Source organism: Cupressus sempervirens, chromosome 9 (assembly GCF_028749045.1).
Source record: "Cupressus sempervirens isolate cs-2001-9-10 chromosome 9, ASM2874904v1, whole genome shotgun sequence".
Taxonomy (NCBI): Eukaryota; Viridiplantae; Streptophyta; class Pinopsida; order Cupressales; family Cupressaceae; genus Cupressus; species Cupressus sempervirens.
The window spans coordinates 339,497,715-339,510,323 of NC_143126.1; the positions used below are offsets into that span (position 1 = coordinate 339,497,715).

The 12,609-nt window shown below is 36.4% G+C and overlaps 1 protein-coding gene across 1 annotated transcript in view; it reads left to right on the forward strand.

Annotated features, from left to right (window-relative positions):
• Nucleotides 1-12,383, forward strand: part of LOC149538718 (uncharacterized) — a 38,468-nt gene extending 26,085 nt beyond the window's left edge. The window contains exons 2-5 of the mRNA XM_089800050.1: nt 9,875-10,236; nt 10,527-10,623; nt 10,755-11,042; nt 11,140-12,383. Of these exons, the coding sequence (XP_089656176.1) occupies nt 9,875-10,236; nt 10,527-10,623; nt 10,755-11,042; nt 11,140-12,180 (1,788 nt within the window). The 3' untranslated portion in view covers nt 12,181-12,383. The remainder of the gene's footprint in view (nt 1-9,874; nt 10,237-10,526; nt 10,624-10,754; nt 11,043-11,139) is intronic.
• The last annotated feature ends 226 nt before the right edge of the window (nt 12,384-12,609 follow it).

Sequence of the window (12,609 nt, forward strand, 5' to 3'; positions counted from 1 at the left end):
TTGATTGCACATTTTCCTGGTTTGAGCAAAAGTCTCTGCTTTTTGAAGGTTGTATGTTCTCGCATGTGCATTTTGTGAGTTGCATGTGCTTGCATGTTGCTTGCATGTGCTGTTTTACCACACAAGTCTTGTGTTTTGCCACATTTTGATCGTGCATTTTCTTGGTTTGAGAAAAAGTCTATGATGTTCAAAGGTTGCATGTTCTTGTAGGTGCATATTGTGAGTTGCATGTACTTGCATGTTGCTTGCTGTGCTGTTTTACCACACGAAGTCTTGTGTTTTACCACATGAAGGTTTCTCTGAAGGGTTTTGATAAATTTTTTCTAAAAATTTATCTGTTGGGTTTTAACTTTTAATGATTTTTTCCTCAAATTATATTTTGGGTTCTACCATTTGTCCTCGAAAACAAAGCCTTGTATACTATTATTCGTGTCACATTCTTTTGTTTGGTTTTGATCAAATTTTCACTTCAAAAATCATGTTTGTTTTTTTTGATTTTCCTCCTAGAAAATCGTGGCTTTTTGCAGTCTTTTTAAAGCTGTAATGGTCATCTGCAAAATTTCTGTAATGTCCCCATTTTAGCAGTTGACCAAGTGTGTGCGCGTTAGCCTTGTTCTACATGGTCCCGAGGGCTAACGAAGGGTTTAATGGGATCTTGGAGTGTTTTGGCCTAGTCATTTCCAGTTTGGGCCAAAACGAAGTTGATTTACTTAGTTTCAGGCATACTTACTATTTTTAGTAAGTCGGTAGGACACAGTGCAGGTCAATTTTGGTGATTGGACTCGATACTCCTCGGTGAGAGCTTTCCGATGAGCTATCACTCGCATTATTCGGAGTCCGATTGCTAATACATTTTAATGCCTGAAGTTTTATTAAAGTAACGTCTAATTTAATTGTAAAATATTAAAGTGTTACTTTAATATATATTTTATGGTGATGTGTACCCAAGGGAGACATAAGGGGTATTTTAATATATGTTTTATATTACACATCTTTTATCCCACATTGCCCATATGAGTTGAGGGGACCCGTGGGAATAGAATAAAAGGAAGCATTTGTGGCTTCATTAGACAGGTTGAATATGAGAAGAAATTGGTGTGTGAGTTGCAGCTTTGTTTTCGGCATTTGAGGACGTCTATCCTCTCTTGTAACATTCTAGACGTCATTCCCTTGGGGTTTGGCCTTTGGAATTCTTTCTTATTGGCTTCATTATCAGGCAGTTTAGTTGCATTTCCGGCTACAGGCAGATTTGATATTTTGCTCATATCTTCTTCACTACTTGTCCGACGCTTATGCCGCTTGGAGGGAATGGTATTATGAAGGTAGTGGACTGATTGGAGGACAAAGTATTGTAGCAGCAAGTTCGTAAGCATGGGCTGGAGTATTATGACAATATTGCTGAAGTAATTAGTGAGTTGATAAATCTGCTATGTATTTGATTTTATGAATTCTGAAAATAACATTTTATTAGCAGCAGTTCATTTCCACTTTGCATATCATTGTAGTTGCTTTCTTGTTTATGTTGTATGATACCAATTCCATGCACGAAACACAACAAACAATAAATGTTTGATTTCCGGAATTATAAGGGGTTTAAAACATTAAACGGAGAAATAAGAAGTTGAATGCAAACTGTTTGACATAATTCCTTTAAGCAATTTGGTTTAGTTTTTGGGACATCCAGGGGTGCCCATTACAATTTCTTGGTGAATCATCTTGCAGTCTGTTTTGGAGCATAGTGCTCATTTGTAAAAGGGTTTGACATTTTTCCTCAAAATTGTGGTTTCAATTTCATCTGGGTGTCTCTGCGAGTAATACCTTTGTTACTCAACATTAGGTGTATGGCTTCTTGGTCATTAACATTTTGCAGATCCACCTTTGTTACTCAACATTAGTTGTATGGCTTCTTGGTCATTAACATTTTGCAGATCCAGGGAGGGTCTTAGCAATAGCAGGATGTTCTAATGAATTTATGACCACAAGATATGTACAGTTTTCTGCAGGGTAGTTAGACCATCACTATCAAGTAAGGGTATTATAATATTATAATGTTTTTTTAATGGTCATCTTAGTTTTTGGTTTATTAGGTAGTTTCTGTTTCCATCTTTAGTTCACAATTGTTTCTTTGAGAAAAATTGCCTTTGTAAATCTATATAAGGAGCTTTCATCTTCTTTGTTTAATACAACATCTATTTACCATGATGCTGTTTTCCACAATTTGTCGGTTAAACTCTCTACCTAACTTTTAAAAAAAATAATTTTTTTCCTTTTAGTCTGTAATGTTTTTTCGGAAGTCTTTATTTTCACAAAAAACTCGTACTCTTGTTTTGCTAATTTTTCTCCTTGAACAATTTTTGCTGCTATGGTCCGAAAATGTTGCTGTTTTTTTTTATCAGGTCTTAAAATGATATTTTTTGGGTGTTTAAACTGCTCATTGCTGATAAGCATGTGTAGATGATTTTTTTTGTGGCGCTCATGAGTTCTGGCAAGAAATTTTGCAGTTAGCACACATTTGCTGCCCATGCACTATTCACCAAGTTTAGATATTTGGGTGGAATCAAATTCACAAAGGCAAAATATGTCCCTCCATTTTTAATAGATCACGGATATGGGAGAATTTCATAAGTGGTATGGATTTCTGTCTGTGGGTTTGAATTGCTTCTGATGTGTGAATTTAATAGGTCCACCTAAATTGAGGAAATGGCAAGATCTCACTGGAGTTGGCATACAGCAGCCGAGAAGATTAAAGAGAGCTGCAGCCATAAGAGTTGACTGGTATTCCTTACTGATAGATGAACCAATAAGCATTCAAGAGTAACAAATAAGGAAAATTAAGTATTTGATGCGCATGCAATAATTAATCATTGGCTGAACCTGAAGTAACTAAACCAGAATGCAAATATGAGTTACTAGTTATTACAAGGTTAAGACCTCCAACATATAAGTGGAACTTCTTTTGGTGCGAGGGCAGTTTTACCCTTTATAAGCTTAATAAGACATGACAACGAACTTATCACCTCTAAGATGGCTTATTAGGTTATTTCCTAAGTTACCATATTCGTTCCAAATCCCTAGAATTTGACATTTGGTTTGGGCAGATTCGTATGCGAGTTGAAATAGTTGCAGATTCGAGGTTTAACTGACAAATTCCCTATGGATTCGAATTTTCGAACCTTGGTCGACTTTAGGCGAATTTCAATTGAATTTGGAAACAAAAACAGACCCAAGAGGAATGTCGTCGACTTCAGAGCGAATTCAGAAAACACCAAAATAAGATTGACTTGTCAACATTTTCATAGTGTTTTTTTTCTTCTTTCGACCTAAATGCATTCGTTTTAAATTTCATAATCTTATATCAATTACGCGGCCATTATTTTGGCTTTGTTTTAATCATTTTAGTGTGTGCAACTATGCTAGGGTTCGTTTTGGCTGGAGCAGTTGCAGTTAATGTGATTGTGTCTCTCTGTTTGTGGGAGGTTCTGCTTGCACCAGCGGTCCAGCAACCTTCAAACACCAGCAAACTTCAAACATCAGCAGGAGGATTGTGTCTTGCACAGTGATTGCAATACCACCAGCAACTATTTGACCACCAACATTCAAATACCAGTTCTCTTTGCAAGCATTCAAACGCCTGTGTATGTGGGGTATTTTTGTTAGTTTTTAAAGTAGGTTTAAAGTTTTTTTAATGTATTTCTGCTAGTTTTAAAATTATTTTTAAATTTATTTGAAATTTCTATTAGACTATCAGTATTTAATATTCATAATTGAAACAAGAGCACATCAAAATTTAATTTATGATTAATAATTATTGATCAAAGATGCATTTTGATCTGCTGTGTACAAGTCTATGACTGAAAGAAGTCTGAAAGTTTGTTTTTTTTGGCTTATTTCCTTGAATCTTTTCTCATTTTTTTGTAACATGTTTTCTTTATTTGTAGATTCTATCATGGCTGCAAGTGCTTTTGTAGCCAATAACCTCCACTTCAAAATCGATAGGAGTTCCTCACTTTGGAAACATGTGCAAATGATTCGGCCAATGCCGGGTGGAGGAGGTTATGTATGGATTTGTAGCCACTGCAAGGAGGAATTTAGTAGCTCTTACAGTAGAGTAAAATCACATTTGTTCTTTATTCCTCAAAAAGGCATCAAATTTTGCACCGGGAAGCTAAGAGTGAACCGAGTGCTACCAAAAACCTTTCTTCCAAATCACATCGTAAACAAATATATTCAAGAACAGAAGCAAGCAGAGGAAGCTGTTGGGAGGGCAAATTCTTCATATCAATTGGAAAGTGGTAGACCTCTAAAGAAAGGAAAAACATCATCTATGTCTTCAACTACAGCTCCTAGTGAACCACCTGTAGAGGGCCATCCATTCTTGCGTCTTCCTCAAAACAGATTATAAGTAAAAGAATAGTGAGACCCTTGGAATCATCATTACAAAATGAAGGTAGAGACATTGCTGATCAAGCCATAGCCAGATGCGTTTATGCAAATGGATTGTCATTTAATGTTGTTCGCTTACCATATTGGCAATACATGGTGAGGACAATTAATGAGGCTCCAAACGGGTTCAAGGGCCCTGGATATGAGAAGATACGTACCACTTTATTGGATGATTAGGTGGCCCATGTAGAGAATGCCATGTTGCCCATCAAGGATTCATGGGTCGAAACAAGTGTGACAATAGTATTAGATGGATGGAAAGATGCAAGGAACTATCCTTTGGTGAATGTTCTTGTAGTGTCTACAAGAGGTGCAATGTTTCTAAAAGCTGTGGATTGTGAAGGAGAGGTAAAGGATGGTCCTTTCGTTGCAAACATTCTCATCCAAGCTATCGAGCAAGTTGGCCCTCAAAATGTTGTTCAAGTAATAACTGACAATGCGAAGAATTGTAGGGCTGCCAGCTTAATTGGTTGAGGAGCGGTATGAACACATTTTTTGGAGACCTTGTGCAGTGCACTCACTCAACTTAATGCTGCAAAAAATTGGCACTAAGGTTGAGTGGATAAAAAAATGTATGCAAAAGCACAAGAGATCCAAATGTTTGTCATGAAACACCATATGATGCAAGCGACATTTAGACAATTCTCAAAATTGGAGCTCTTGAAGGTAAGTTGAATTGTTTAAAATTTAAAAATGTTTTAGAAATCTAACCACTTAAGTAAACTTTTTATGTTTTCAAATTTTTAGTCTATTATTGTCTTTATTTTAAAATAGGTTGCTGAGACCCGCTTTGCTTCCAACACTATTGTTTTGAGGTGCCTTATCAAGGTTAAAGACGCATTGACTAGAATGGTAACTAGTGCTAATTGGAGCATATGGAGGCAATCTAATAGTGCCAAGGTAACTACCATAAGGTGATTGATACTAAATGAATCTTGGTGGGATCGTGCTGAGTACCTTATGAAGATCAGCAAGCCTATATTGAGCATGATCCAATAAACTGACATGGGTAGGCCTTGCTTGGGTGATGTATATGATGGCATTGACTCCATGATTGAGGACATTAGAAATATCATTAATGAGAAAGAGCAAGATCCTAATGAAATGTTCTTCAAGGAGCTATAGGTAATCATGGTAGAGAGATGGAACAAAATGGCTTCCCAGGAGGTCACCCATCCCAGTACTACTCCAGCTTGAGCGTGCTTAACTACGGAGTTTCCTCCATGGTTAAACCCAAAGCTTTCAACCCCATTTGCAAAACCTTCACCAAGTGTTGTGCCTTATGAACCATTCATTAGAAAGCCCCTTAAGCTCATCAGTTGATAAGTAGGAGATAATTTCCACAGCAAGTCAAATTGTGATATTGCTATCAGGATTTAACTGTGATTTTGAGTCAAACTCATTGACCCATGTTTCATGAGTAGTGATTCATCATGGATCCATCTCGCATGAGAATAAATGGAACACTTAACACTCATTGGATCTAGGTGATGCTCATAAGGGCGAAGCACCGAGACTTCCCAGTAGGTCACCCATCCCAGTACTACTCCATCTTGAGTGCGCTTAACTGCGGAGTTTCCTCCATGTTTAAACCCAAAGCTTGCAACCCCATTTGTAAAACCTTCACCATGGAGGAAACTCTGCAGTTAAGCGCGCTCAAGATGGAGTAGCACTGGGATGGGTGACCTCCCGGGAAGCCCCGGTGCTTCGCTCCTGTGAGCATCACCTAGATCCAATGTGTTAGTGTTCCATTTATTCTCATGAGAGATGGATTCATGATGAGTCACTACTCATGAAACATGGGTTAATGAGTTTGACTCAAAATCACACAGTTAAATCTTGATAGCAATATCACAATTTGACTTGCTGTGGAAATTATCTCCTACTCATCAATTTTGACATTGTTGTTGTAAAGTTTATGAACTGAAACATTCATATGGTGGTGCATTTAGACATTTTGTCATGCCATTCAAACAAAACCATTAATATATGTGGTGGTTGAATTTGCTAAATTGCTTTAGATCATAGTTGACATAATTGCCGAATAATCGACAAGTTTCTACTAATTGCCGAGTTTTTGTGGAAAAATCGCCGATTAATTGCTGAGTTTTCAAGAAAACTCTTTTTAAATTTATATTTAATTTTTAATATTTAATTTATAATGGAAGGCAAAAAGCCTATATATATTATGTAACATAGAGAGTTACAATATGCTAGTAGAGCTAGGAAGAGGAAGATGTGATTGTAATGATGTTTTTACTTTTAGTTTGACACAAACTATTACTATTATGCTTCCTGCCATCAGTGTTCAGCATGAGAATGCGATTTTGTACCCACTATGCATTAATGTATAACTAAACTCCTACTTGTTTCTTTTGTGTTCTCTATAATGAATTCATTAGATGCATCTTCTCATTGAAATTTGCAAAAAAATGTATTTTGAATTAAATTTTAGCAGTTTTTTTAGGTTCTCAAGTTTTCTTGAGTTTTTTTTTAAAATGGCTGAGTTTTTCTCGATTAAACTTTTGGGGGGCTTTGCGAGTTTTTGGTTTTGGCGAGTTTTCCAACTATGCTTTAGATTAGCATAGTGGTGTATATACTGGTTTGCTGTCATGCCCAAAATATAAGGGCAAAAAAAACACAATTTTTTTTTTTTTTTTTCCCATAATCTTTTCTTTTCTCTATTATTCATCCTGGTTCAAGGCTCCATCGGGAAAGAACCAGTAAGAAAATCCGATGTCTTTGCCACTACATCAAATTCAATTACAACTTACATAATATTACAATTCAATGAGTTTTCTTCAAGGCTCTCACAAGAGAACTTTTATCAAATGTCTTCATTGCATCAAGGGAAAACATGGAAAAAAAAAAACCAACATGGAGGTAAATAACATAAGGAGATAAGCAAATTAAACATGCATTCCCACCTGGTTGCACAATAGGTCCAACAATGAACCAATATAGGGGAAAGGTGGATTTTCTCAATAGGAGAAGTCAATCACCATACCATCACATAGCCCTTTCGGGGCTAAAACTTCAAGAACTTCCATTCTTTTACAAGGCCCTTTCGAGGCTATATCCATAAGGATTTTGATTCTTTTCCACATTCAAGGATTCTCAATAAAAACAAGGTATGGGATGACAAGTAGGGGCCCATACACCCTACCCTTTTTCCCTCCTCTCACCATGAGAGGAGACTCTACACTATTGAGGTTCAACTAAAGCCCTTTCCCCAAACATGGCCACTTCTTCCCTATCCAAGGGTGAGTGTTGCCAAAAACATCCCCATGAAAACCTCTCAAAAACAATCAAAACATCAAGAAAGCATATGAATAACATCAAAGAAAACAAAGTAAAATCCCTCCCAAATCCACCCCCAACACACAAGCAAGAAATGCATAACTACACAATGTCTCAAACATGATTCAAGCAAGATTCAAACATGAACACACATAAAGAACCATTCAAGGAGTGAAGAACTCCTATCTTCATAGAAGAGTTATGGCAATGGTGGTTTGAGAAGAGCTTCCCTTTCTTCCTTCAATTGTCAAAACTTCCTCCAAAACTAGAGGATTGGGTGACAAAAACCAAAACTACTCCCAAAATGCCTCTAAGTATGGTCCTTAACTCAACTAGGCTTCAAGTAACTCAAGATGGAGGTTTGGTTTCACTAACTCAAGTAAAGAACAATCCATTTTCGAAATCAACCTAAAATAGGGTTTTTGAGTGACTCTAAAAGTCAACCAAGGAGGCACCCCCACCCATACCCTTACCCATAGGGGTACTTAAATTTAATGTTTCTAAGCCTTTAAAGACTTATTAGGAACAATTAAAATTTAGGAGAATAGTAAGACCAAATTGCAACCTTTAAAGAATTACAATACAAGGTTAGCACAAAATTAACAAGTAATTTAGCTCCGCTTTTCCATTGAGTTGTCTCGGCTAATTTTCTTGCACACTCATTGCACATCTCAGTAGATCCAAAAACCACATGCATAATGTGAATTACATATTAGAGGAATTATATAAATTAAAGCATCCATTTCTTAATAAATAGTTGTCTATCTAATTCCGCTCATATTTCTAACCCTTCGACTTGCATAACCAAAAGTGTTAGTGTTGCATACATTTTCTTCCTCATTATACATATTTATAAGCATTAAATGACAAAATCAGATAACTGAAGTAAAGCATCACACATCGTAAAATAGCATAAAAATGTTTAGTGTATCCAATAATGTTCTGACATAACAAGGCATGAGTATTAAAATAATAATGTATCATCGGTGCTAGGATGGGTCGGGGCGAGGCCTCACATTTGCTGCAGCATATTTTTACATATGTATATATTTTTTATTTTTTATTTATTTAAAAAAAAAATCTTGTACGGACAAACCCAAAATGAACCCGAACCCAACCCAATTTCTTTTTTAATTGAATTTCAAACCCGAATGTCGAACCTGCGCATCCGAACTGGCAACTTAGGCTATTTCCAAATAATGCTGCCCAAAAGTAGGATTTCCCTGAACAACGTAGCCAAATTACTTTCACTGATGCTTTTATATGTCATATTTGGTCTGCATAAAAAAAGACAATGCACAGAAAATATTCCATACAGATTATTTGTGAAGGGGTGATAATAATAGTTAATATTTATTTTTTCTTAATTTCAGAAACAGTTGTACAAATAATGTTTGATATAGTGGGATTTGACATTGGCTGAAGATAAAGCATTTGGTAAGGATTTCAAAATGTTCACTCCAAATTAAATAAACATTTTTATAAAAGATAACTTTGTTCAGCTATCCCAAAGGCTTCCAGGATAGCAAGCGAAGTCATCTTTGTCTTCTCTTATGTTCAAAGTCTGTTTATGTGGCTTTTGCACTTGAAGAACATATATAGATTCCTATTGGCACATCTATGAAAACAAATATTTTAAAATATGAAGCATTTGCCGTCAAGATTATTTCTGTAAGATAAAAATATCTTGCAATTCTGGATGCAAAAAAACCAAAATTTTGGCATAAATCCAGTAGGGTGCATCTGGTAACAATCTTTATCCTAATGGATATACGAGGGGGTCATTTGTATACATAACTATCAGTTTCTTTTGAGTCAATCTTAATTTTTTGAGTTTAGCTGATGTGGCTGCATACCTGAGCTGTACTTTTTTATTAAGCTCAAGGTCACTTTTTAAATAGGCATTTTGATAGGACTCTGAAAAATATGAATATCCATTATTGCAAAAAATATCAGCATAGTTCTGATGAGTCAGAGAGGTGTATCTATAAAATTGTTTGAGGCTCAATGGTTTGCAAATATATTAGAGATAACTTCAAAAGCATTTTATTGGCTATTGCCACTTAAATTAAAAGTCTGCTATTGTATTATAACAGTGCAACGATCTTACGCAATTTTTGTTTACTCTCAGGCGTATTGCTTGTATCGGCTGAATCGACTGGATGAAGCTTTAGCAGCCTTGAAGAGTCTTGAATCAGACTCCAGTGTTTTGCAGTTAGAGGCACAAATACTTTATCGTCAAGGTGCAATGGATCTATGCATAAGTAAGCATGAGAAGCTTATGCAGAAGTTCAAGATTGATTCCATTGAGCTGAAGACAAATATTATTGCTGCATTCATTTCTGGTGGAAGGTCTACAGAAGTCTCTTCCATAATGGGGACAATGAAAGTAAACCCTAATAGCAGCTTTGAGCTGGCATATAATGCGGCTTGTGCTCTCATTGAGAAAAACAACTTTGCAGAAGCTGAAGAGCTTTTGCTTCTTGCACGGAGGTAATATTCTTTGTTTTGCTGGCTTGTTATGGTGGTGAGTTATATTAGAGTTCAAAATCAAGGTTAGTTTTAATTTATGAGATTTTTCTACCCGCATAATTGATATACTTGCAATGTACCATGTTTGTATTTGGTACAGATAAATCTTACTATTGCCTTGTTTCTTTATCAAAAAGGATATTATTGCCATTTAGAATGTCACTAATTTTGGATTATAGCAAAAGGATCATCTTAGTTATATCAACAGCATAGTGTAATGAATATTTGATTCATGCTTCTGACTATTTCAGGATTGGCCAAGAGATGCTGATAGAAGAGGAATATAGTGATGAAGAAATAGAAAATGAATTAGCACCCATATCTGTTCAGCTTGCATATGTTGAACAGGTTTTCTTGAACTTACAGTGAACAAAACTAATTTTGAATAGTTGCTGCATTATGTTTTTTAAAACCTTTTCATAGAATAACTAGTTTAACTCAACATTTCAAACTCATTCTATATAACTTGACTCTGACAGGTTTTAGGAACATCTGGGGATGCAATCAACACCTATAATAATATCCTAAAACAGAAGCTGGCTGATTCTTCATCAATTGTTGTGGCAACAAATAATCTAATTGCACTCAAGGGTACAAAGGATGTGTCAGATGGTTTGAAGAAATTAGACAGACTAATTGAAAAAAGTGATGGAGGACAAGGATTGCGGCTGGTTGATGGCCTTGAGTATAAACTCTCATCTAGGCAGAAGGAAGCAATTTATTGCAATCGCTTACTTTTATTGCTTCACGCAAACAAGTTAGATCAGGTATTTTAATATTTTTAGCTACTTTACATTTGTGTATTTTGTTTATATGATACCAAAGTTTGAAATTCTAATTTAGAAGTGGCTTCTGTTTGTTTAGGCTCGAGAACTTGTAGCTGCCTTGCTCAGCATGTTTCCAGATAGTTTGATGCCAACTTTGCTTCAGGCATCCTTATTTGTCAGAGAAAATAAATATAATCGAGCAGAAGAAATTTTGGGACAGTTTGCTGAAAAGCATCCAAAATATTCAACATTGGCACTTCTTACTCAGGCACAAGTTGCTACAGCTGCTGGTCATTATCTGGTGGCTGTTGAGTCTTTGCGACGGATCCATGATATACAAAACCAACCTGGTACTGTTGCTACCATGGTATCTTTGAAAGAGAAGGCAGGTGATGTTGATGGGGCAGAAGCTATACTTGACAGAGCTATAGATTGGTGGACCAACAACATGGGGGAGGATAAAACAACTTTGGATTTAATAATGCATGAAGCAGCTTCGTTCAAATTAAAACAGAAGAAGGTGAAAGCAGCAGGTGATTTGTTTGAACAGCTTGTCAGAAGCTCTTCACCTGTTGTTCGCGCAGAAGCTTTGACTGGGCTTGTATCTGCTACAGCTCATACAGATCCTGTTAAAGCAGAGGTCTATGAAAAACAACTCCCACCCCTGCCAGGTCTATCAAGTGTTGATGCAATAGCATTAGAAAAAACGCCTGGTGCCAATCCAACTATGGCTGGAAAACATCTCCGGGCTGAAGATGCTTCTAAAATGACTGAACTAGGAGAAGATAAGAATAAAGCCAAATTAAGAAGAAAACGCAAGAGAAAACCCCGATATCCTAAAGGTTTTGATCCAGCCAATCCAGGCCCACCACCTGATCCAGAAAGGTGGCTACCAAAGAGGGAGAGGTCTTCCTACAGACCAAAGAGAAAAGATAGGAGATCTGCACAAGTAAGAGGTTCACAGGGTGCCGTTGCGAGGGATAAACCTGTTGATTCTTCAGCAAATGGTCCTAGCAGCTCCAAATCTGGTCAAGTATTGGGAAATACTGGAAAGATGACAAACACAAAGGCTAGCTCAGAACCTGCCAAGCCCTCCACTAGTAGTTCCCAAAAATCTAAGAAGAAATCACGTAGGTGACTGAGAAGGAACTAATGGAACTTTTTAACTTACATTACATTTTTTTAATACTCAAGGGTGCATTAGATATCATCTGTTTAATGATTCCCTTGACCTCCTCAAGCATTTTTGACTTGCCTTTAGTGAGAGGATCAAACATAAGGCAGTTCACTCATACTCCAATTTTGGCTCACTTGAATTCAAAGGGCATCAGTTTTTTGCAATGTGTTGATTAATTTGTTTAAACCTATTTGAAATTCTGTCTATAAATGTCACTTCTCATTTTTTTTGTTGCTAGTTGCCCCTCATTTTCTATACCTTAAGAGCTTTTTTAATATCATAGATAGTTTTTTCATGCGAGGAGATTGGTTGTAATAACTTACTTTTCAGCATAGTGACATTTTAATTCGTTTCAAGATAGTTTTGTCGTGCAAGGAGATTGGTTGTGAA